The following is a 23,835-nucleotide window of genomic DNA, read 5'->3' on the forward strand; positions in this document are numbered from 1 at the left end:
TTCCCCTCATTTCAAGGTGAATTTTCTCACTTTGGCAATTCTTTACATTTCTATAAATAATTCTCATTTCCAAATTAACATATACATTCAAATATTCTTAGGTGCAGGTGGAATACACACACACACAGGTGGGTTGGTGGTAGGTGGCCTCATCCACTTGCATGCCAGACACAGAGTTTTTTGTTGGCTCCTCGTTTTTTCCAACAAGTCAATTAGTCCGTCGTCGTCGTCTCACAAAGTCTGCCCCGCCCCCAGCCCCCAGCCCCCAGCCCCCAGCCCCCAATGCGTTACAATTTCAAGTCAACCTGTTTGACGTGTTTGCATAAACGAACGAATTTGGTACACATATTTCTTTACTCGGTCTAAGAGACCCTTTTTTCCGAAACATTCTTCGTTGTTTTTCCCTTTTTGTTTTTTTGTTTTTTTTTTGTCTACGTGCCAAAGTTTTTTAGCTGTTGTTTTGGTTTCAAATGATTTATAAGGAAAATTTTATTTCGTTTTTTTTATTGTTTTTTTGGTTTAAAGACTGAAAATTGTTTTTCTCTTTTCGAAATGCCATGCAGGTCTGAAAATTTCCAAGGAAAAGGTGACAAAACTTTGTGCATGTGACTTGACTCGAACTTTTAAGAGCAAAACTAATTATCTACACAACTCTGTTGGCCAAGTTTTATTCTATATGGCTAATTAGAATTTCATTTTGCACCTGTTCAACCCTTTCCTTCTACAACAATTCACTAATAATAATTTGTATTTAAAGAACTCGTTTATATATTTGCCACGCGACCCACACACACACACACACTCACATAGAGAGAGAGACATTGACCATTTTCATATAAATCATAAGCACCCTCCACCCGCCCACCCTAACCAAAACGAAAGGACCCCAGGGACAGGACATGACTGGAACACACCCCATGTGACACGTGCAGCCAAAAAAAAAAAAGAAGTCCCGTGTAGCGTTAAATAGAAGAGTTGACAGTTTACCACCTGCAAGTAAGTTAAACTAACCTAAGTCAACAATTAACTTTGACATGCAACTTTTTTGATGCTTGGCTGATTGTTGTTGTTGTTGTTGCTCTACCGAGTCTCGAAATGCTAATAAATTTATTGTTGTACAAATTTGTTAAACAACTTTCAATTTAATTATACAGTTTAAGCCAAACAAATGAAACGAAACGTCAAGTTCTCTAGCCATCCTCCTCCTATCCCCCTCACCACCCCCGTGTGTATCTATTTCTTTCGCTTACTGTTTGCCCAATGTGTGAGGTCTATAATTAGCGTCGATTCGACTGGTCGTCTGGCCGGACTCGGACTTCCCTCGAATTTGTTCTCTTTCTTTCTTTCATTTTCCTCTTGGTTTTATAGTGTTAATTGAACGAAAGCGCAAAATGCTGTTAAAAATGGCAATTGTCGTGGCAGTGAATGACAGAGGCAGACATTTGAGGTAGAAATGTGTGGGAGGAGGAGGAGGGGAAGCAGGAGGAGTGCATTTAGGTAGGGCCAGAAGCAGCAGGTCACTCTGTGGTCACTCATTCGTCCGTTTGTCCGTTCGTCAATCTATTGATTTATGCAAATATTGACACATCAATTAATATGTCAAAAAAGAGTGAGAAACGAAAAATGAAAAAAAAAAAAAACCATTGCTCCCCTCTCCAGCTTGCCCCCCCTTAACACGAGAGGCAAATTCTCGCAATGCTCTAATGCTAATTGAAATTTGCGGTTTTCTATGCTATATACATGTAGTTGATATAGTTGATTGATTTTGGTTTCGGTTTGAGTTCGGGTTTCGGTTTCGGTTTAGGTTTAGGTTGTCGGTGTCAATTTCAGTGGTTAAGCAAAAGCAACCGTCTTAAACCACCCAGCACACACCCAACACACTCAAACGAGGTGTTAATAAACAAATGCTTTTCATTGTCAAAGAAAATTATGAAAATTTCTCTTGATAAATAAAAATTAACATAGACAAAGCAACGCAGAAATGTTTGCCAAGTGGTGTGTGTGTGTGTGTGCGGTGGGTGTGCATGGTGGTGTGTGTGTGTGTGAAAATCAGCGCCACATAAATAAATAAAATATGAAATGAGACAACGATAACGACAACAAAGATATTGTCAAATTTTGTTTGCCATTTTATTTGCCTTCTTTTCCATATTTTTCTCATTCTATCTATGAGATGCTCAGCAATTATATAATAGCAGGGTATATTCAATATTACAAGCGAGAGAGAGAGCGAGAGAGAGAGAGAGAGAGAGACAGAAGATATATTTTTCAGTATAAAGAATGCCAAATGTTTTGCCTTAAAAGTCTTTTAAACCCGTGACTCTTTTTTTATCTTCTACAGGGTATTCTAAAGTCGATCTCCTCTCACTTTGAGTGGTTTGCTCTTTGTTTCTTCTACTTGTTCTTTGTTTTTTAAGGTGTCTGCATCTCTCTCACATGCAAATTATGACGAGTTGTAGCAGCTTCTTCTACAGTTCTCTTTCTAGCTCCCTTTGGGTCTCTGTGTCTGGCGTCTTGTTTTGTATTCCATGTTATGTATTTGGCTTTTGCATTTTATGTCTTTGGGTGAAGGAAAATGAAAATAAAAATATTTATTTATTTTGACTGTAAAAAAATTTATTGACAGATTTTGCCATCGAGATTGTTGTGAAAGCGATATGCTATGCTGACTGACTGTGAGAAGGTGGGAAATGTGAGGAAACATGTGGAAACACCTGTCCCATGAGAAAAACTGAGCTGGTGGCGGTGCCTGAAGTGAGTGGTGAGTGAGGGGGGGAAAATTCTATATTAGTTTTCTTTTAGAAGAAGAAATTTGATAGAATTTCTTGTCACAGGCATTTTGAAATATGTTTCGAGTCTGCGCACATAATATTAATTTTATTATTATGCGATGAATGTGTTGGCCAAAAATAGGAGAGAAGAATTAGGTTGACATAGTCTACAGTTAATCAATTTTAGCGTCTCCTCCTACTCCTACTCCTCCTCCTGTCGATCTCTGACGTTTTGAAATTAAAAATCCTTTCAACTGTTAACTCGAAAACAAGAAAGCAATGAAAAAACATTTTTGTTTGTTTGCTTAACTCAAGTGGAAAGGCATAAAAAATAAAAGAACTAAATGTGTTTTCTAGACTGAGAGGGAGAAACAAGTGTGAGTGAGAGAGACGGAAATCGTATTTGGGCACAACTTGGGCTCATTTTGCACGTGTCCTGCCTCAACTTTATGGCCGCACGTTGTAGAAATGTCGCAGGACGTTGGCCGACTGTTGTCCTCCTCTCTCAACCCTCCTCAGTCTGGGCGGGGAGGGGGCCATAGTCATCTCTTTTCACACGTAATAAACGATGCCGTAAAGCGACGATGACTTCGTTGCTTTTGCCATGGCCAAGTGTAAAAGTTTTGCTCGATTTTTATGCCTTCTTTTGCTTTGGCTTGGTACGCACGATTTGTAGTCGTTCGTGCTGCGCCAAAGTTTTTCTTTTTATATACATATACATATCTACATCTACATCTATAGGTGTGTGTGTGTGTGTGTGTTTTTGTGCTGCCATGAAATATAAATAACATTTTCCAACGTTGAAAAATTTATGAAAAGCATGTATCGATTTTCGAGGGCGCAAAAAAAACCCCAAGAATAACAACAACTAGAAAAAAAAAGGAAAAGAAAAACTAAGCTTCTTTTCTTCAACATTTTCACACTTTATTAAAGATGCCTTCAGTAAGTAAAAGTCGAAAGTTAGTTGTAGTTTCTTTCTGCAGTCAGCCAAAGGGCAGAAAAATTGTAACAGATGGCTAAACTACTATATATATATAAGTATATAGAATGGGTAAATCGGTTTAGGAATAAAATGTTTCCCAGAAAGCATTGTCTATTGGGCCATAGATGGCGTTAGTGTTTAACTATTTTGTGGTTAAAATAATAGAAATCGGCAATGCTTCGTTCTTTGTTGATAAAGTCCTGTTTAAGGACATTTAATTTGGCTGTTTCTTCTGTTCACAACATTTGCTTTAACCTCAAGAAATGCAATTGGATTTTTACAATTTTTTTTCTACAGTTTGCTTTTGTTTCGCTTTGTCTCTCTCTCTCTCTCTTGGTTCCGCAAAATGAAATTGGGGAATTTACTTTAATTTGTTTTTCGTGCCGCTACTGGGAGAATGGGGAGAGAGAGAGAAGGGGGAAGGGACTTGAATTGGGTATTGGATTGGGGGTCTAGAAGGACTCTCTCTCTATCCCCAGTCCCCAGTCTGCTGAAAGGAAGTAACAATTTTTTCTCCTATTTTCTTGGCTTCTTTTTAAAAATCAATTTCATCTTCTACTTGGTTTCTGTTTTTTTTTTTTTGTTTTTTGCTACTGTTGCCTGCTCGACTTTTCTCTATAGTTTCGGGCAAATTCAATTTGGCATAGGGAACTTTGTTTCAATTGTAATAGTGTTGTTGTTGTTGTTGTTATTTTAGTACTAGTAAGTTTCCTATTTGCTTTCTTTTGGTTGGTTTTTTTTTTCTTTTAGCATTTTCCTCAACCGCAAGTTGAATTGTTTTCTATTAAAATTGCTTATTGGCTTTTTGCATACACACACACACACACACAAAGGCATTCTTTCGTGTGTTTGCATAAAGGATCGATCTCGTTTTCAAATAAAAGCATATTTCAAATTACCAACTACATATGGGGTTGAGAATGTGATTTGGTTTGTAATTGGAATTCGAACTCATTTCTCATCATCAACAATCATCTCTTTATCTCCATTGAGCGGGACTCCTGTTGAGACCTAACTCGCCATCTGTCTCTCTCTCTCTCTCTCTCTCCCTCTTCATTTGTCCACCCAATTCTACCTTTTCCTTTCCCCAACCAGCTCCAACGCTGAGGACTCTTTTCTCGTCAACGCTTTGAGGTGCGAACGTATGACCAAAAGGCGCCTCTCACAACCTTCTTCTCACACCAAGCAGCAGGCAAGCGCCAATTCTCCGACCCAGCCACGTAACGGAAGTGGCCTCCAACTGTGTGTGTGTGTGCTTCTAGCAGTCCCTTTCCACCACCACCCTCCTCCTCATCATCTCATCTACTACTTCATACAGTGCGTGCTTTGTTAGCAAACAAAAAATTGCTCTCCAGGTGCCAGTGTTGAGGACACCACCAAGCGGCAGGAGAAGTCGAAGGTTTTAGTCCTCTAGATGCGTCGCCGCCGTCTCCGTCGTCGTCGTCGTCGTTGTCTACACACGAGAGGTGTTTGGAATTTCATTAATATTTTATTACATTTTTTTTGCTTTCTTCCGTTTTTTTTCTTTTGCTGAAGAAGATGTTTCTGAGTTTTGTTGAATTTATTAAAAGTGGAACGTAAAAACAAAAAAAAATGGACAAGAAATGAAAGAAAAACTCAACGCCTTAAGAAGTTTAAATTCTTAGTAAGCTGATTTTCAAAACGTTACTCAAATTAAAACAAGTTGAACGAACAAAAAGCAACAAATCCCACTATTAGATGGAAATCCTTTCATTTCATTTTTCACCTCCTCGACTTAAAGCAAGAAAGAAGTGAAAATCTGCCAAAAGCAGAGATCATTCTCACTCCACAAAAGTTCAAGCTGGAAGTGGAAGTGGTCCATGAGGATGAAAAGGGGGGAGGGAGGGAGGAGTAGGCGTGTGTGTCTGTGTATTGCCTCAAATTGAAAGTGAAAATTTTGCACCTGGCCCGCATTTACATGGCAAGTAGCAAGAAGAAGCAGAGAAAAGAAAGAAAACCAAAAAAAAAACATGGTGTGAATCTGTATCTCGGTTTGTGTGTTCCTTCTGCATCTTTAATTGCGGGGGGGAGGGGCGCCAAAAGTCCTTTCTTTCTCTCTCTCCCTCACACTCTATATGCCTACTTTCTGGCTTATTGCAGGTGCATCCATTTGATGTTTTGTATGCTCCACATACAATGAAAACCCAGACAAAAGATGCCTATATAGAGGAGACGAACCTTGAAGATGTGGAATGAAATGGAAGAAAGTTTTTTTCTCTCCCTCCCACACACACACACATAATAAAGCGTAAGCAAATAAAACTTCTTCTATATGTTTCTAAAATACAATCTTTCTCACTTTTTGCCTACACAATGATTTTGATTTCAACTCTTTTTCTGCTTTTCTTTCTATATCTAGTTCAAGTTGAACTGAAAACTTTTCTTTGTTCGCCAAAAAGCCAGAAAGACAGTAAGAGAGTGGAAGAGGGCGGTGTGTGTCAGGGGGATTGGGCGCTGGCAAATGTTGTCTACATTTTTCAATATTTTTCCTGACAGTTGTCAGTTTGATTGTTTTCATTTCATATTTTCCATTTCTTTTCTATTTGGCATCAATAAGTGAAAATATAATAAGTTTTCTTGTTAGAAAAGGAACCACTGACTTTGTGTGGGTGTGCGTGTGTATGTGTGTGTGTCATGTTCCTTCATCTTCATCAACGAGATTCTCTTCTTTAGTTGATGAAGAATCTTTTGTTATTAATTGTTAAGTGTTAAAACTTACAGTTTAATTAGAGATAATTACATTACTTACAGACTTTTTTTGTCTTTTAACCTCTTTGGTTTCTTTTTAGAAAGTTTTCTATTTGTTCATTTAGAATTTACATACCTGCAATGAAAGAATTAAAACAAAATTGATTAGTAAACATTTACAAAAACGAGAAATAAAAAAAGCTCAAACAGAATCCCCTCACATTCAACATCCTCCTTCCACCCACCCCTCTCCCTCTCTCTCTCTCTCTCTCTCTCTGTCTAATGCCATCTAATGCCTAATGCCGGCAAGCAAATCACACACAAATTACCCTCAAAGTCTAAAAGAGAGAAATACCAAAATGCGCTCTCAAAACATTATTTCCACGAAATTAAAAAATTTACGCTTACACAATTAATCTTAACAGCAGCCAAAAAAAAAAAAACAAAACAAAATAATAATAAAGAAGAAGGAAACGAAAGAAAGAAATCATCTCTCATTCTCTCTATCGCTCTCCATGGTCAAGGAGGATGGATGGTTGGTTGGATGGATGGAATAAGAAGAAAATACGAAAAATTCCTAGGAAAATGCGTTCAAAATGCGGCACGTAGCAAACGCTAATCAAATAAAAACATTAGACAACATTTACACTTTGATAGCCCGGGGAGAAAAGAAAACCTACAGCTAGAGAACTAGAGAAAAGAGATGGAGATAGAGAAGAAAACAGGTTTTTGACTCTCTCTCTCGCACTCGCACTCTCTCGCCCTCTTTACTCTATTATTATTTTTACGACTCTCGACTGTTTGCACCCGCATTTGTTTTTGTTGTTCTTTCTTTCGTTCTTTCGGTTTTTCTTTTCACAGGACACTAACGGCCTTTCATTAGGCTTTTGTGTCGTCGCTTGCTCATCGAGGGTGGGCTCAGAGCCAGGTCCAGGAGCAGGTCATACGATATGCATGAAAATACCCAAAAAAAACCAACCAACACACACACAAAAAATATTACCAAAAATATATGTATAAAGAACCCTGTAACCTGACGCATCATAGTCCTGTGCCTGCTGTCCGTTGTCCTCGTTGTCCCCCCGCTCCCGTTTTAGTCGGCTGTAAGTTGATATCCTGAAAATGTGCTAAAAATGTGCGGTCGTTTTTGGTTTTTGTTTTTTTTTTTAACACTCTTGTGCAGGCATCAGCAGGCGGCATGGCATATAGAGGCGCCTCCGCTGCCTAATGCATTACCAAAATTGATACACTTTCTTCTCTTTCTTTAATTTTTGCCCATCTCCCTCTGCGTCTCCCTCTCTCGCTCTCTCTCTCTCTCTCTCTCTGTGTTGCTGGTTGCATAAAAATTGTCATCGCTGGGGCTGATTTCTCGTCTTTGTTGTCATAATGTGTAACTATCATAAAACTTCCATTAGCGTTTATAACAAAAAAATTCATTTCGGCCATGTCTCTATAAAAGTATGGAAAAAAGTATCCAACATCAGAGAGAAGAAGCTGATTTTGGGCCGTAAAACAGAAATGCCTTCTAAAGTTCTAAAGATATATACATGGATCGATCACAAAATGTCCCAAATAGAGGACACTAACCCTCCATTGTCCTCGCCATGAAGCATTTCCAAGAAGAAGCAAATCTATACTATCTTACATAATATTTAAATATTATTATTTTTGTCAATAGGTTTTTGTTAAGTTGCCAAATTGGTGAGATCATGTCTTGCAAAAGTTTATTGTTCAATTCAGAATGAATAGAAGTGACGAATATCCTGGAGAAGATACATAACCAACAAGGAATCGTTATCACCTTCTTTCGGTTCTACTAAATATTTTCGCGGGGTTCGAATTGAAAATCTTTTAAACATTTGTATTTCCGGGTTTTAAGTTTATTAACTTTTCTATTGATAAAGAGCATATTGAGCAGCATACTGATAAGAGGAGAGAGTTCGATATAGGAATACAAATTTCAATTAGATGAAATTTTCATAGTTCTATGCACTTGTGAGAGGCTCCTCCCTTCTACTCTTTGTATGTGTTTGTATGTATCATCATCATGTGGCATGCATCCGTTAATGGTGCGGTGTGTGGCAGCTGCTTGTGGCTATCGCTAATAAAATACATATCAGTCTCTATAAATACTTAAAGCTTAATGTATGCCACTTGAATGGGCCTCAGAGTGCAGAACCAGAGCAGGGCAGAGCAGAGCAGGGCACGGCGGGGCCTCGTTGAAGTGTTCTGAAAGATTTCATTTCATTTATCAGCAGAACGACGGAAATGCTCAATGGCAACAGCAACCAACAGAGAAATGGCTATAGAACTTTTGACCGATATAAATGCCTCAGCCTACACTTAATGTCGGTCCTGTTTCCTTTCCCTATCCCCCCATAGCCCATCTCTTTGCATCATCTCTCCGCAGTGTAATAAAGTCGGCATCAAATCTGGCACCTTAAAGTGGCTTACATTATTACACACAGAAATTAGGCAACAAAAAGCGATAAGCAAAAAGAAGATAGAGATAGAGAGGGAACAAGAAATGAAAACGACGACAACAGTTGGCGGTCCACTAAAAAAATAACAACAACACTCACACAAGAAAAAGCGGCCAACAAAAACAGTAATAAAATTTTTGCCAGGACACCACCAAAAAAAAAAAAAAACAAAAAGGAACATTTTTAGGGACATTTCATTGCAGAAGCCAAAAGCAAAAGGCGATAAAAATAGCAAAAACAACAACAACAACATGAGGCTTATCAAAAATGAGGAGAAGAAGACGACGACGACGACTCGAAAGAAGTCACAAGGAAAATCAGTGAAAATCATTTTCATTTTTATGTTCCAGGGTAACAAACAAAACGAAACGAAACGAAACGAAACGAACGAGTGGACGAAGTGGAAAAGAAAGAAGAAACAATAAAATAAAATTTAAGATACATTGGAGACCAAAACAAATAGGAAGCGAAATAGGCAAGGAAAATGGAAAATTCTCTGTCTCTGTCTCTCTCCCTTCTCTCCCTTTGTCTGTGTGTGTGTGTGAGTTGAGAGGATATATTTCCCTAACCGCTGTGGGTTATGTTTAGTTTTTGGGCTCTTCCTTTTTACATTGCCGCCGCTCTTTTATGGCCATAACAACGAGAAGACGTCGACGCCGACGTCGGAGACGACACTTAAAGTAGTTTTCATGTTGAGTTACATGCGAAAATTATAAAAGAGGATGATGGGTAGATAGGCAGTAGTAGGTAGGGTAAGAAAGAATGTGAAGAAGATGCTTTATATGGCCACTTGAACGACAGATGAAAAGGCATAATAATAGTTTGTTAGTTTCTGTGTGTGTGTGTTGAGCCAGGAAGTGGCTTTTGTTTCTACATATTGATAGAATAAATGTCTATTGTGGATATAGGGAGTGATCGCTATATAAAGATAAGGATAAGCGGAATGAAGTAATGAAGAGCAAGAGAGGGAATGAGGGCAAAATGGGAGATTTAAAGGCTTTTTCTTCTCAAGGGAAGAAGCAACTATTAAAAAGCCATTTGTATGTGTATGTGTGTGTGTTTGTGCATGTGTGTATGGATCGTGGGAGAAGCAAGCAAGCAAAAACTCTGTTTCAACTAAGCGTAACTGGTAAAACAAATCGTCTATAGAGTAAAGTGTAAATTGCTTGTTTTTGTCGTCATCATATTTTTATATGGAAAATGCATTCATCTCTCTCCCACACACACACACACACACGCACAACAAAACCCGAGAAACGAAACATTGCATCGCATGCAGTAGACCATATAAAATCCCAAACACGTACAACCCAAACCAGAGACAGCCACAGGCACAGCCTCCTCTCTTTCTCTGTCTCACTCTCTCTCTCTTTCTCGCTCTCTCAACCAGACTTCAACATAAACCCCATAAAACAATCTTTCGAAAAATTTGTCATTACGTTTTAGTTTATATTTCTCGTCTTCTTCGCTTTTTTTACAACTTCTGGAAAAATCCTTTTTATGACTCGGACTTTTGGGTTCCTCCCGCTTCTCGCCTTGACTCGCGCGCTTAATGCAATTAAAAGAAAAAATATGGAAGAAAAAAGAACACTTGAAGCTCGTAAAAGAAAACAAAAACACAAAACGCAACTTGGATGATTGAAACAATGGTGAGAAGGAGGAGGAGGAGCCACTCCTCGGCGTTTCATCGTTACAAATTTGCATTCAGTTGTGAAACATTCTATAAAAAATAATAAATTTAATGCTTAACAATAAAAAAAACCGAGTGGGGGGAGGGCGAAAACACATTCGCATTGTTTTTATGACTTTTGCGTGAATATTTTTGCGTCCTGTGAGCGTCCTACGGCAGAGCAGCAGCGCAATTGCTGCAATTACAGTTAAACAATCATCCAAGTCCAAGAGCCAACAACCAAAAGGCAAAGGACGACAACATATGAGTGGGGGGGAGGGGGACATAAAAGACATTCTATACAACATTGTATATGGTAAGTCTCGTTGGATCTCATATGAGATTGGGGGGAGAAGGGAGAGAGAGGGCAGAAATTCAATTCAAAATTAAATACAGAATTTTTGGCGTCGTTCTTTATTGTTTTGTTGTTGTTGTTGTTGTGATGAAATCGAATCCCTAAGCGGCTTTGCCTTTTACAGAAATCAAATTATAATACGAATGTCTTTTCTTTTTTTTTTTACCCTACCATCCTTTTGTGCGCTGAGGCATTGCAAGAGGGAGACAGAATGAGAAAGAGAGGGAGAGAGGCACTAATCCCTCGAAAATGTCGACGACGACGCCAGAGGCAGAGTTTCAGGCACGTAGAGGTTTGTACCTGGTTCTTCTCTCTATTCTAGCAGGTCATTTTCGCGTTTGCACGTCGGGGTCACCTAACCTAACAAATTTTCGGTGCTAATTTATCTCTCCTTTTCATGTGTTGCTCATTTGCGGTTCTCATTCTTATCCCTCGAGTGGTTGTCCTGTCCCTCTCTCTCGAAATCCTTTGCCAAAAAGATGAAGAAAAAAAACACACACACACACATACAAATTGTATGTATAAAGGGGGAATGAAGGTAGGCGTTGTTGGTCTCCTGCTGTTTACATGTAATTTTCCCAGCATTCCTTAGTCTATCTCAGTCGAACCTAACTCCCCTCCCTAACACGCGTTCCCTCGTTGGCATTGTCTCCTTCTGTCTCTCTCTCTCTTCGATTCTGATGCTGCTTTTGACATTTCGAATTTCCCGTTGCCATTCAATAGCGCTGTCAATTCCTTTATACCTCTTTTTCCCTACTACGAAACTCCTTTTATTTTTTTTTGGTACAAATCGCTTTGATTTACATAATTCTGCGCACATTTCGACGCATAGTTTTTTTTTTTTTTTGCTTTTGGGTTGTTCTTGCCTTTGTTTTCGGGTGTTTGCATATATTTTTTGACAGCTGTCAGGAAGTAATAAGTTGGAATTTTGCCTAGTCTAGTCGCCCTGACAGTGACAGTTCTACAGAGAGAGAGAGAGAGAGAAATCCCCAAGTAGAGGACATTTTACAAATGTTGTTTGCACGTCCTGGAAGGAAAATCTAAAATTTGATTGCGAAAAGTATTTGGTAACAAGGTGGATACTCTAAATATGACAGCTGCGGCTTTGCCAAGCGCGCTGAATGTCATTAAGAGTCCTGGTTTACCTCCATCTCTTTCTCCTTGGGATTAGCCTATGAGAAGATTAAGAGCCTTAACAGTTCGCCAGACTAAAGTGGATAAGGATAACGAAGGAAAGGTCGCATCCTAAAGGACTTTTAGAGGAATTCTTGAAATTACAATCAATTTATTTATCATGTGAAACCAAAAAAACAAAACAACACTTTGACTATGACGCAAAAAGGAAAACATATATAATATTGCCCCCTGCTATATAAACATACAATTCTGACAAAAATAGCCAGGAAAACGTACAAAAAAAATGTTCAAATCTATAGAACGAACAAGTGGGAAACAAAACACAAGAAAAACTAAAATCAAAAACCAAAAAAAAACTACATCAAGCACAAAATTATTGAATCATACCCATGCCGAGCATTGAGACAGAGGAAGGAGGGTGAGAGCAAGACGGCAGAGAGGGGAGTGGGAGGAAGAAGCACTCCAAGTAACGACCGCACCCGCCAATATACATAATTACACCACACCAATCTAAACACAAAGCCACCAAGCGGCAGGCGGCAGGCAGCAAAAGTGTTAAATGCATAAAAATCATACAGTATTGAGATTTCGTATACCCTGTAGTGAATATTTGTGAAAGTGGCCATATTGGGACGGCCGAAAACGAGCGATGATCAAGTCCAAAACTAAGAAAGAAAAGAATTTAGTTTCAATTGGAAAGTAAAGCCAAATTTTTGAGGCCATTTTACAGGGTATTCAATTGCCTGACTCGATTTCTCATTTCCTTTTCGATTTTTGCAAAATTTCATAGAAGCAGAAGAGGAAAAAAATATACAAAAATAAACAAAAAACGATATCGAAGGCAACCTCATTAGCTATTTAGTGGAACGGGGAGGGAATAGGAGGGAGTGGGTGGGTGGGTGGTTTGTAGAGGCCATAAACTAATCAGGCAAGCGGGCGGCATAAACAAATAATTCGAAAAAAGAAACAAAGAAAAAAAGGAGAGCAAAATAAAAATAAAGGAAAAAATCAGTGTGAGAAAATCGAATTGATTCTTGATTGGAGGAGGACCGATTGCCGAGGTCGACCTTGTATGGGTGAGGGGAGAGGACTGGAGGCGTGAGGGGAGGGGAGGTGTCTTTCACTTTTCGAAATTAGTTGCGTGTTTCTAGTGATTGACTTTTGGCAAGGCCATCTGTTTAATAATGCAAAGTGGCTGGCCACTCCCCTCCCCAAATCACCCTCGCTTCCCCTCACCTAACAACCAAACCAAGAAAAAAAGGAAGCTAATTTGGCTAATTGGCCAACTGAAATATTCTATATAGACACATAAGATATATAGAAATATAGAAATGTGTGCGCTTTGAAGGAGGGTAAGGAATGGGGGGGGGGGGAAGTGCAACATTTTCACACATCAACGAGTGTGGGGTAAAAAGAAAAGAAAAGAAAGTAAGTCAAGAGAATTTTTTGCCATTTTATTCCCTGTTTGTTGTTGCCATTTTTATGACACTAAAGGGGTGGGGGGTGAAGGAGGGCGGGCAGGGAGGCGGTTTAATGCCAATGCCACTCCTTCTGTTCTGCTTCTTTTTCTTCTTGCTGACTGTTGAAGTGTTGAAAATTTACGAGCCTTCCACTTTATTGAATTTTATTTCTATTTTTTTTGTTTTGGGGGTTTTTGAATTTCGGTTTCGGTTGGTTTTTTTTTTGTGTGGGGAAGGGGGGTCTTAGGAATTTATTGTTTTGCAGTTACCAAATTTATTTGTTGTTGTAAATTTACAATTTTTTACCCCCTCTTTTCGTTTTGCTCAGGTATACGGCACACACACACACACACTCCCTTTCTCAATTTTTCTCTCTTTCTCTCTGTTTGTGTTTTTTATGTATTACTTTTTTCAGTTTTTTTTTTTGTTGTTCTTTTGTTAGAATTTCAAAGCTTTCAATTGTTCAAGCAATTGTTTTTATAACACCACACACACATACGAGAGAACGAGACAGAGAAGAAGAAAGAAAAGACGACGGAGAAGCTGAAGAAAAGACGACAACGAGCAGCACAAAGAGGAAATGCCAGAAATAAAGTTATGTAAATTCCCTTTTATGTATGTGTCTGAGTCCCTCTCTTTCTCCTACCTCACCCTCTCCCTATCTCTTTCTCTCTCTGTCTCACAGTCTCTGTTAGCGTGGCCAAAAAGTTCAAATGCCAAGAAGCAAAGTCGGAAATAATAAAAATTGAAGCATGTTCTATTTGTGGTTTTCATGTGTGTGTGTGTGTGTGTGCCTTTATGGGCGCCTGTATTGGGGGAGGGGAGGGAGAGGCAGGGAATGTGGCAAAAGTAGGATAGGTCTGGAAATTGGTAAGGTTAGTGTCTACAAGGGACAAGGGAAACAACATTCTGCCCAACCAATTGATGCTTAACAACAATTGAAAAAGGCAACAACAACAACAATTCGATTTTAAGAAATTAGCATGCAAATTAATGGAATCACAATTAAGTTAGTTAGTGAGCAGAGGTCACCGAGACGACCCCAAATACAATTTCCATGCAAAATTTAGTTTCCTTTAGAAGAAATTGGGACCACCTTAGAGACCCTAAATTCAACAGTCCAAAAATTCTGGAACAAATGTTTTCCATTTTAAATATTATTTATCTAACTCAAAAGAAAGGAAATTGTGTTTATGCTTCTTAATTACATTAAACAATTAAATGTTTTTTGAAAATATTTAAATACCATTTTCATATTTTAAAACAAAATTAGTTTCTTAGCTTAATTATATTATGTTTGTTCTAGTCTTTTGGTTTAATATTTTAATTTTCTTCTTCATTTCGAAACTTTTAATCATTTTACGATATATTTCGTATGGAACTAAAGAATTTATAAACTTTTTACATTTTTATCATGCATCTTTATCTTTTATTTTCATATCTCATTTTTCGTTTCATTATTATCATTTTCTTTTTAATTTGGAAACTTTTAAGTTAGAGTGAAAAACTATTCTCTAAAACAGAAACAAAATTTTTTTATCATTACTAATACCTAAAAGTTTTTGGTTTTTGTTTAAAAGAAATGAACTTTTAGTCTACTTTAGTTGGAATTTCTAACGCTTTTATTTATTTAATATTAAAGAACATATTTCTCTTTTTGTTAGCAACTTATTCATTGATTTATTTTAGTTTGTTTCCTCTTTTTATATTTTCAACTAATTCAATTTTATTTCCATTTCATTACTATTCTCATTTTCCTTTGGCATTTTCTTTTAGTGTCAAGTGGATTCATTTGCCCCATCAAATATTTTCGGAAACAAGTTCTAGCGGGGGAGGAGAGAGGGACTGTTGGCCTGATTAGCAAATGGCGAGTATTACCGAAAGTAATTGTATATTCATTAAACCCAACACAACTAATACCCAAAATCTGTTTCGATTAAAATTCAATATAATAATCAGCTCAGCAGCAGCAAGAACACTTTAAGCCCTATTCTAATCTCTTTTGGCCGGGTGGAGGGGCACGGTGAACTTTCATAGCCCAGTGAGCCGGCAAATGGAATATTCATTCATTCCATTCACTCATTCAGTTCAGTTCAGTTCGGTTCGGTTCGGTTTGCATTCATTTTCCACAAGTTGCGACAAACTTTGAACAAATTAGCGTTTTGCTTATCGCAAAGGCAGTTAACATTTTGCATAAATTAAACAAAATTAAGCAAAGACTCAAGGATTAGAAAACTGAATTTTCACCAGAGGGAGATAGAGATAGAGAGAGAGAGAGAGAGATACAGAGGGTTAATAATTTTACTTCCATCTGTACCCGTTTTTCCCCTCTTTGCTCTCAATGATGATTTTTCCGACCGAGTGCATTTATTTTTTGCAATTATTTGTCTTATTAATATAAATAAAAATCGCGATAAGCAGACAGAGAGGGAGAGAACAGGGAGACGGAGACGGAGAGAAAGTCTAACAATAGAAAACGAAAAAAACAAAAAAAAGGATACCAAATTAAGGGAATCCCGAATCCTGAATCCGATGCCTGCGGCTGGCGGCGACAAACAAAACAGAACAAGATGAGAAGTGGGAAGGAGAAGGAGGGGGGGGGGATAGGAAAAGCAAAGCAAAGAAAGAAAACTCTTCAACATTCGAGTTTTTTGGCTCTGTGTGTGTGTGTGTGTGTGTGTGTGGAGTGGAGTTCGGTTACAATTGCCATGTTCTTCTTCTTTTTCAGTTTCTGTCCTTGTCCTCTTCTGTCTTTTTTTATTTATTTTTTTGGGTTTTTATTTGCTTTTTGCCTGCATATCAGAGTTAGTTTTCCCTCTTTCCTTCTTTCTCTCTCTCTGTGTGTGTGTGTGTGTGTGTGCCCTTTCTCTCCTTTATATCTCTTTTCTTCTTCTTATATCGCGTCAGGGCCAAAATTAAATTTAAGCCGCTGTTTGTCACATAAATCCAGCTCCTAAAACTCTCGACTCGGCTCGAAGTTTTTTTTTCCTATTCTATTCTGAGATACTTTGACAGGTCTTATTCTATCTCACTCTCTATCCCTCTCTCTTTCTCTATTGTAGATTGCTCAAATATTCCTAATTTGCATTTTCATTTTTCCAGCATTCGAATTTAATTTTTAGTATAATTTGTTTAATTTTTTTTCTTATTTCTTTTTTGTTTCACTTTGCTAATAATAAATTTTGTCATTCAATATAATTGAAAATGATTTTTCCCATTTGTTTATTTCGTTTCTCTATTCCATTTTCTATTTTCTTTTTAGTTTTTTTTTTTTTTAATTCAACTGCATAATTTTTTGCACAATTTCCTAAAAATCAAATTAAATATCTATCATCATGAGAATTTTTAGAAATTTTCGACATTTCAAGAGTTTATTTTGTTTTCTTCCTTTTTGGACAAATATTTTGGCCCCTCGAAAATATTTTCCATAGTTGACGATGAATAAAAATCTTTTGTTAATTAACTTTTCAGGTTTATTAATTTAAGCAAAAATTTCCCATCTAATTAAGGTTAATCTGTTTTCTCATAGTTGTCTTTGGGAGGAAAAATGAAAATCTGAAGTACGTAGAGTTACGTTTTTGCCTGATTGCAGGTACACGGGTCAGGACAGGGCAGGGGTCACAGGTCGAATCACCTATCGCTCACTCAGTCACACACTTATTACACTCACCTTGTCTGCCGTGTGTGCGTTGTGTTGTTGCTGCTGCTGATGCTGCTGCTGCTGTTGTTGTTGTTGTATCCGGTGGACGATGTGGCAAATGTTGATACTCATAATCATAGTGCGATGACTGAGCCTGAGCTGCTGCCGCCGCTGCCGCTGCGGCGGCTTGCAAATTCTGTTGGTTTTGATGCTGCAACGTTTGTTGACTGCTGCTATGCAAGTGCAAGGTGGAGGCACCTGAAGGACCTCCGCCGCCACTCAGTTGACGGCCCGTCATGGGTAATGTGCCCGGGATGTGGCCGGGACCACCGCCCGCGTCCCGACAATCCAATGTGGACTCGTACTCATAGGGATTCATTGTGGTCGACTCCAATGGACATTCGTCGTCGTCGGTGTCGGTGCCACCGTCGTAGATGTTGTCCGTGTGACGGTATGCGTGATGCGGATTTTGCTTTGAGAACTTAATTTTGGCGGCTTTTTGTGGGCCTCGACCAGGCGAGACAGCGGGACGATGAAATATATATATTTATATAGACGGAGTGGAAAGTAAGAGAAAGTAGTGCTAGTCGATAGGAAGGAAATGCCGGAAAGCAAGAAAGAATCCCTTTTTATTAATCCTTCTCCTTCTTCTTTTTCTTCTTCACTCTTTCTTTAGTTTTAATGGAAAAACAAAACACTTTTCTTATTTTTTATCATTTCACACACAAATTTTCATCATCAATTTTTCCTCTTTCTTTCTTTCTTTCTTTGGTTTGGATTTTTATGAAATATTTGAATATTTTTCTATGACTTTGTCGCCATACTTGACATATTTCGTAATTTGTTAAAAAAAAAAAAACAACAATTTGTTTAAAAACAATTTTTTGCGACACTTTCAGATGGGGAAGAAAAAAAAAACAAAACACACAAATCGTAAGAAGGAGACAGACGCGGGAACGCGGTACACAGACACACACGGAATAGCGGTATATACTTTTATCTCATCTTAATATTTTATTTTCGCAGTTTCTTTTTATTATTTTCGCATATGTTTCTTCCTGTTTGTTCTCGCAATTCTTTGCTTGTTGTTGCTGTTGTTGTTGAGACGAAATCGCTTTTTGTTAGAAAAAAAAAAACGGATACCGTTACGAGAAGAGAACCGCTTTCCTTAAAAACAAAAACAACATTAATTTTTTGACGACCACCCGCTAGTCGAAATTATCAGAATTCGAAAAATTCAACCGACACAGAACCAGCGCACGTCTGCTCGCTACGACAACCAAAAACAACATGTTCAAACGTGTGCAAAACTTGTTCGAGTTCGAGTCACTTGTTCGAGTTCGACTCTTTTGTCGACTCACTTGTTCGAGTTCGACTCTTTTGTTCGACTCTAAGCGAATTTCATCGCGTCTGAACAAAACTGAACGAAACGGATTTGCTTCGCGCTCGCTCGGTCGGCTTCGCGCTGTCGGCTCTGTTAATGCCAAATTTACGTCCGACAGAAAGAGAGAGATTGAACGATGCTGCGACTGCATGACCATTTGCTCTCGTGCGCATGTCGCTGCCGCTGTTGACGCTGGCAGAGATGTTGTTGAGATGGCGCCCCCGCTTTGCAGAGCGCGACCAACCGAAAGAGCATTTACAACACACGACAGAGCGAGAGAGAGAGAGAACTTGACGAAATAGTCGTTCAATGTTTGAAGGTTAAAAAGTGCGTTTGTTGTTGTTTGACTGGGTAGGGGGTGGTTGAGAAGAGGGGAAATGTTACATGTTCGGCTGCTGTATTACGCACACGCTGCAAAAGATGTTTCGTTCAAATTTATCTGCTGTTATTTGACAGAGCCGCAGGAGTGTTAACATAATGGCCTGCAGACATTTATATTGACACTGTTACGAGAAATTACCGATGCCCAAAAAGGATGCGACACAATTGGGTATATTCGAATAGGACGAATCGGTTTAATACCCTGTGGAGAAGACCAACTAATGGAGGGAAAAGGACAAACAATTTCTTGAATTACTTCACGATTTTTGCACTAATTTAGTTTCAGGTACCCACAACGAAAAATATATTGTCAATATAATGAATAATTTTTATACGTGCAATTTGGGCAGTCAAAATGAGTTCATAAAAAATGACTGAAATCATGAGCTAAAAATATTTGATCGAATGTCTATATGGAACATTGCATACCAAAATGTTTCTAACTAACTTAAAAATCTACTAAAAGGAAGATTATAGTACAACTCTTTAGACGAAACTTTGTCGATTACAATTTGGCCAAATTCATATCAAAAATTTGGTAATTGGGTTGCCATTAAAGAGGTTTTTACTTTATTTTCGTGTTTTTGTGACTACTAATTAGCTTAATTTGCAGATTGAAGCGATTCATTGTCTCAATAGTCAAGGATAATGAACTAGATCAAACACTCACCCCAACATATACGTAAGATATATAAATTTGTGATAAAAAACTTGTCATACACATACCTGAAAATAGAAAGAGAAAAGAATTGACAAAAAATTAGTTTGTGTTTTACTTTATGTGGAATGTTTTTTTGCGGGGGGAGGCTAAAAATCAACTTTCCATTTGCTAATTACAAGCCAACATCAATGCCACCTATGTACATACATATGTACATATGTATGGGCCGAAACCAAAAACTGTCATCAAAGCACACACACACACAATATGTATGTGTGTATAAAAAACAAAAGACAAAAAAAAATCCTTCAACTTCATTAACGTTGCAGTAAAGTTTTTCGGTTCGCCGAAAAATGAACAAACGCGAAAGTTTAAAATGCTGACAGTGAAGTTGTCATTTAGCGCCCAGTAGTGTGTCCAAAAACTCTATGGCTAACGAAGCAACAGACAATGGACACCAGGGTAGGGATAGGGCGACGGTGACGGCGACAGGACAGGGCAACGGAACCAACAACACAACACAGAGATGGGAAGAGGGGGAAAAAAAGAAGCAGAAAATTGCGTTATAAGCAAAGTAAAGGACATTTCGCTAATGGCTTAACTTTTGAGCTGGGCGCAGGTTTCGGAGGTCTTCTTTTACTCATCCTTGTACTCATCTCCTTGCCGGCTCTTGGTCATGCTGGTTGCTCCTGCTGCTCCTTCTGGTTCCTCTTCTTTTTTTTTAACCATAACCATGTAACGGAAGTTGTTTCTGAAGCTTTTTTGACAGCTTTCCCACCGTTGAAAATACTGTCATGGCATTTTGCATTTCCAAAAGCAATCTGGCAACACCGCATAAGGCAAGTTGTCTGAAAGTATTTGCATAGGACATCGGGAGTTTCAAGTTGCCATTGCTCCCTTCTCCTCCCACAATCCATGGTCCTCCTTCTATATTCTTATTTGACTTTTTCTTTTTTCATAATCATCCTCCTATCATTTTCTTCTCCTACATCTTTTCTTTTTTTGGTTTTTTTTTTCTTCTTTTTTTTTTTTGATATTGCTGTCGATGAAAAGTCAATTTCCTGTTGTGCGTTAAAATGTTTGAACATCACTTTTTCCTATCCTCTAGTCTATTCGCATATTCTTCTTCCATTTTATTCTGTCTTCTGCCACTGGCAACTGACACATTGCAAATTATAATATATAAAAATAAATAATAATGGGACAAAAATGAAATAAAACTTTGAATCGAAGCAGCTATTTGGGGGACAATTTTTTATTAGAAAACATGAGATTCTCACTGTTGGAATGTTCTTATTGGTCAAGCTCAGAAAGGAGGACTTGAAGGATATCAATTCTATTCTAATTAACCATCAAATACTAAACTGTTTCGTAAGATGCCCTGAGGGGCATCCAGTTGAGACTGGTTTTAAGACAAGTTCTTTTTTCTATTTCTAACAAGAAATGAGGCGAAAGTTTCTTTGATTCTGAATTAAAAGTGAAACGGAAATAGTTTAGTTTAAAAAAAATCAATTAGTGACTTTTGAATAAGTTCCTTAGCAGAAAATCAATGCTAACTATTAATGACGGCTTCTGGAATAAAGGAAAAACTGTAAAAAATGTTGGTGACCCCGACGTGATTTGGAACAAAGTCTTCAGATGGACCACTTCAATGAATGAACTTTATATATCTTCCATTTGAGTAGTTATTTGTGGAGTTGAGTTGTTTATAATTCGATTTGGAGTAACCTTAAAATAATAACTCTGTGATGGCCTGTTGGTTGGTTTTGACAGGATCACAGGCCTTGAATGATTTCATTTAAAGTGCAACACAAATTGCTCCCTTTTTGCAACCACCCATACACACGCACGCACACACACACACACGAGTTCAACTTCATTTGCAGTTAACAAATTGCATTGGCGACTCAAAAGCCTGAGAATCGAAGAGATGACACAGACCAAACGAATGGAGTGGGAGGCAGAGAGAAAAAGGGAATAAGTAGGAAAGAAAGTGAAAGAGAGGTAAAGCGAGAGAGAGAGAGTGGAAGTGAGATGGCAAGAGCAATCCTCTTTAATTAGTTCGCCTTTCGTTTAATGCAATCGCGAAAATATTTTTAATTTAAAACGCGTAATTCAATATCTCGCGTAATTTTATTTCCCTTACAAGCATCAGATGATGGAAGGCAGTCAGTCGCTGGCCATAAGGGCGCTGAGTGGCACAACAGGGCGTGGCACAAAGTGCTGCCAGTCATTGTCGAGACTCGCTCGCCCGCCCGCTGTCCTTTTTGCGTCCTGTGCGTGTCCTGTTCAATTCAGGCGAAAAAAAAATACCTATCGAAATGGCCTCCCCCGTGAAATTTTTGCGTGCACTTCGATCGATGCGTTTACATGCATATCTAGCTATATATATATATATATGTATATATATTCCATATATGCATTCGATATGTTGAAGGCGCTTGGGGGGGAGGGTTGAATCAAGCTCTCAACCAGCCAAATGACCTGCATTCCATTCTGGGCTTCGTTTTTCTTTTTTTCCATCGTTTTTTTTGTTTGTTTTTGTGTAAATTGACGCAGGAAATGCCGCAATGTACCGCTCAAGAGTTCAAAGCGCCGATGATTTTCAGGTCAAGAGTTGAGCCACTTGTTGTTGTTGTTGCTGTTCGAACTCCCTCTCTCTATCGCCCTCTCCCTACCTACCTACCCCCCTCACCCAGTGGCCATCATCCGTAACTATCTTGCTCGGTTAGTACTGATGCTTTTTATACTCTGGCTTTTAAGTGCCGATCAAATTTCTTGATTGAAGCTTTAAGTGCAAGACAATGTGCTGCAGCTGTTTGTCCTTTAACAGGATACTCCGCCTCCGACAACGAGGCGACCTGCAAAAGCAAATGCGAAAATACACTAAAAGTGCAACAAATATAAGAAAGAGAGAGAGAGAGAGAGAGAGCACCCAACAAGGATACATTTACTGACCGGCAGGGCAAGAAACTGACTTTTTTTTTCCTTCAACTTCTTCTTTTTCTTCTGCTTGCAATAGAAATTCGAGATGCAGGAAAAGACAAAAAAAAACACTGAAAAAAGAGTTAAGGGGAAAGGAAGTAAATTCATTTCTAAAGTAAGACTTCCCAAAAAATTGGTTAGTTCCTCATCGAAAACATATGGCAATGAATGAAAGGACGACAACCTGCCAGATCGTTTCCTTGGGGAATCCTATCCATTTCATCGTTCTCTGGACACATTTGTTTTTCTATTTAACAGATTTACTCCAACTAAATTATCATAATTTAGCAGGAAATTTCATATTTCGTCAGCATTTTCAAAGTAGTTTCAAGTCGGGAGACTAGACTGGGCTGACAATCAAGTGGAAATTCCACATTCAGCGGTTTATACTCTACTCAAATCTTACTCTTACACATTTCGCCAGCCACACAAAACGCAGAATGCGCCACAAAATTGCTAAAATGCAGCCAGACATTAACGTGTTTCAAATTTTACGCATGCAAGCCAAACGAAGCGACGACACATTGCGAGGAGTTCTTGCACAGCTTCAATTCCTTTGCTTCTTCCTTCTCCTCGTATTCTTTTTTTCTCCTTTTTTTGGGTAAAGCCACACATGTGTGTAATTTCCTTTACGTGAGTGAGAGCAAGATGCAAATGGAGATGGAGATGGAGATGGAGTTGGAATCAGAGACTGAATGAGAGGGAGAATGAGAGTTGTGTCTGATAAACGATGATGTCTGGTGCCTCAATTGTCCTACTCCAAAACGTTGACGACACAAAATAGAAAATTCAAATTTGAAAATATGGAAATGCTTGCAACGACAACGATGACGATGACGACGACGACGACATCGACATTGAAGGAGACAGGGGGCAGGCAGCTGCAATACCAACATCGACACCAACTCCATCTTCATGCGCCATTGAAAGTGCAGCAATGCAGCGAGCCGCTTTTAAAGTCGAAGAGAGCGAGAACGAGCTAGAGCAACTCGGGGGTCGTAATTCGATTAACACCTTTTCTGGTTTTCTGGTGGCAAAGGCAAAGGCAAAAGGCGAAGGCGTTGGCACTGGCAATGGCATCGATGGCAACTATTGGCGTTTAATTGGTTAGCAGCGTCAATGGATGACTGGGGCTTCTTGCAGCCTCACTTCCTTCTACTCCTACTCCTACTCCGCTGCCCGTCATTCTCTCACACTTTTGTCTGCGGCTTATTAGGT

At 38.6% G+C, this 23,835-nt stretch overlaps 1 protein-coding gene across 4 annotated transcripts in view; it reads right to left on the bottom strand.

Annotated features, from left to right (window-relative positions):
* LOC6639594 (teneurin-m) overlaps nt 1-17,878 on the bottom strand; it is a 149,971-nt gene extending 132,093 nt beyond the window's left edge. For 3 of the 4 annotated variants that reach the window (XM_002062233.4, XM_047012193.1, XM_023181560.2), the window contains exon 1: nt 17,237-17,875. In XM_002062233.4, coding sequence (XP_002062269.2) covers nt 17,237-17,585 — 349 coding nt within the window. In that variant the 5' untranslated portion in view covers nt 17,586-17,875. Of the gene's footprint in view, nt 1-17,236 lie in introns of all 4 variants that reach the window. The other variant, XM_023181561.2, reaches the window with a different exon arrangement.
* Between the last annotated feature and the right edge of the window lie 5,957 nt (nt 17,879-23,835).

This window comes from Drosophila willistoni (genome assembly GCF_018902025.1).
Source record: "Drosophila willistoni isolate 14030-0811.24 chromosome XR unlocalized genomic scaffold, UCI_dwil_1.1 Seg144, whole genome shotgun sequence".
NCBI classification, from domain to species: domain Eukaryota; kingdom Metazoa; phylum Arthropoda; class Insecta; order Diptera; family Drosophilidae; genus Drosophila; species Drosophila willistoni.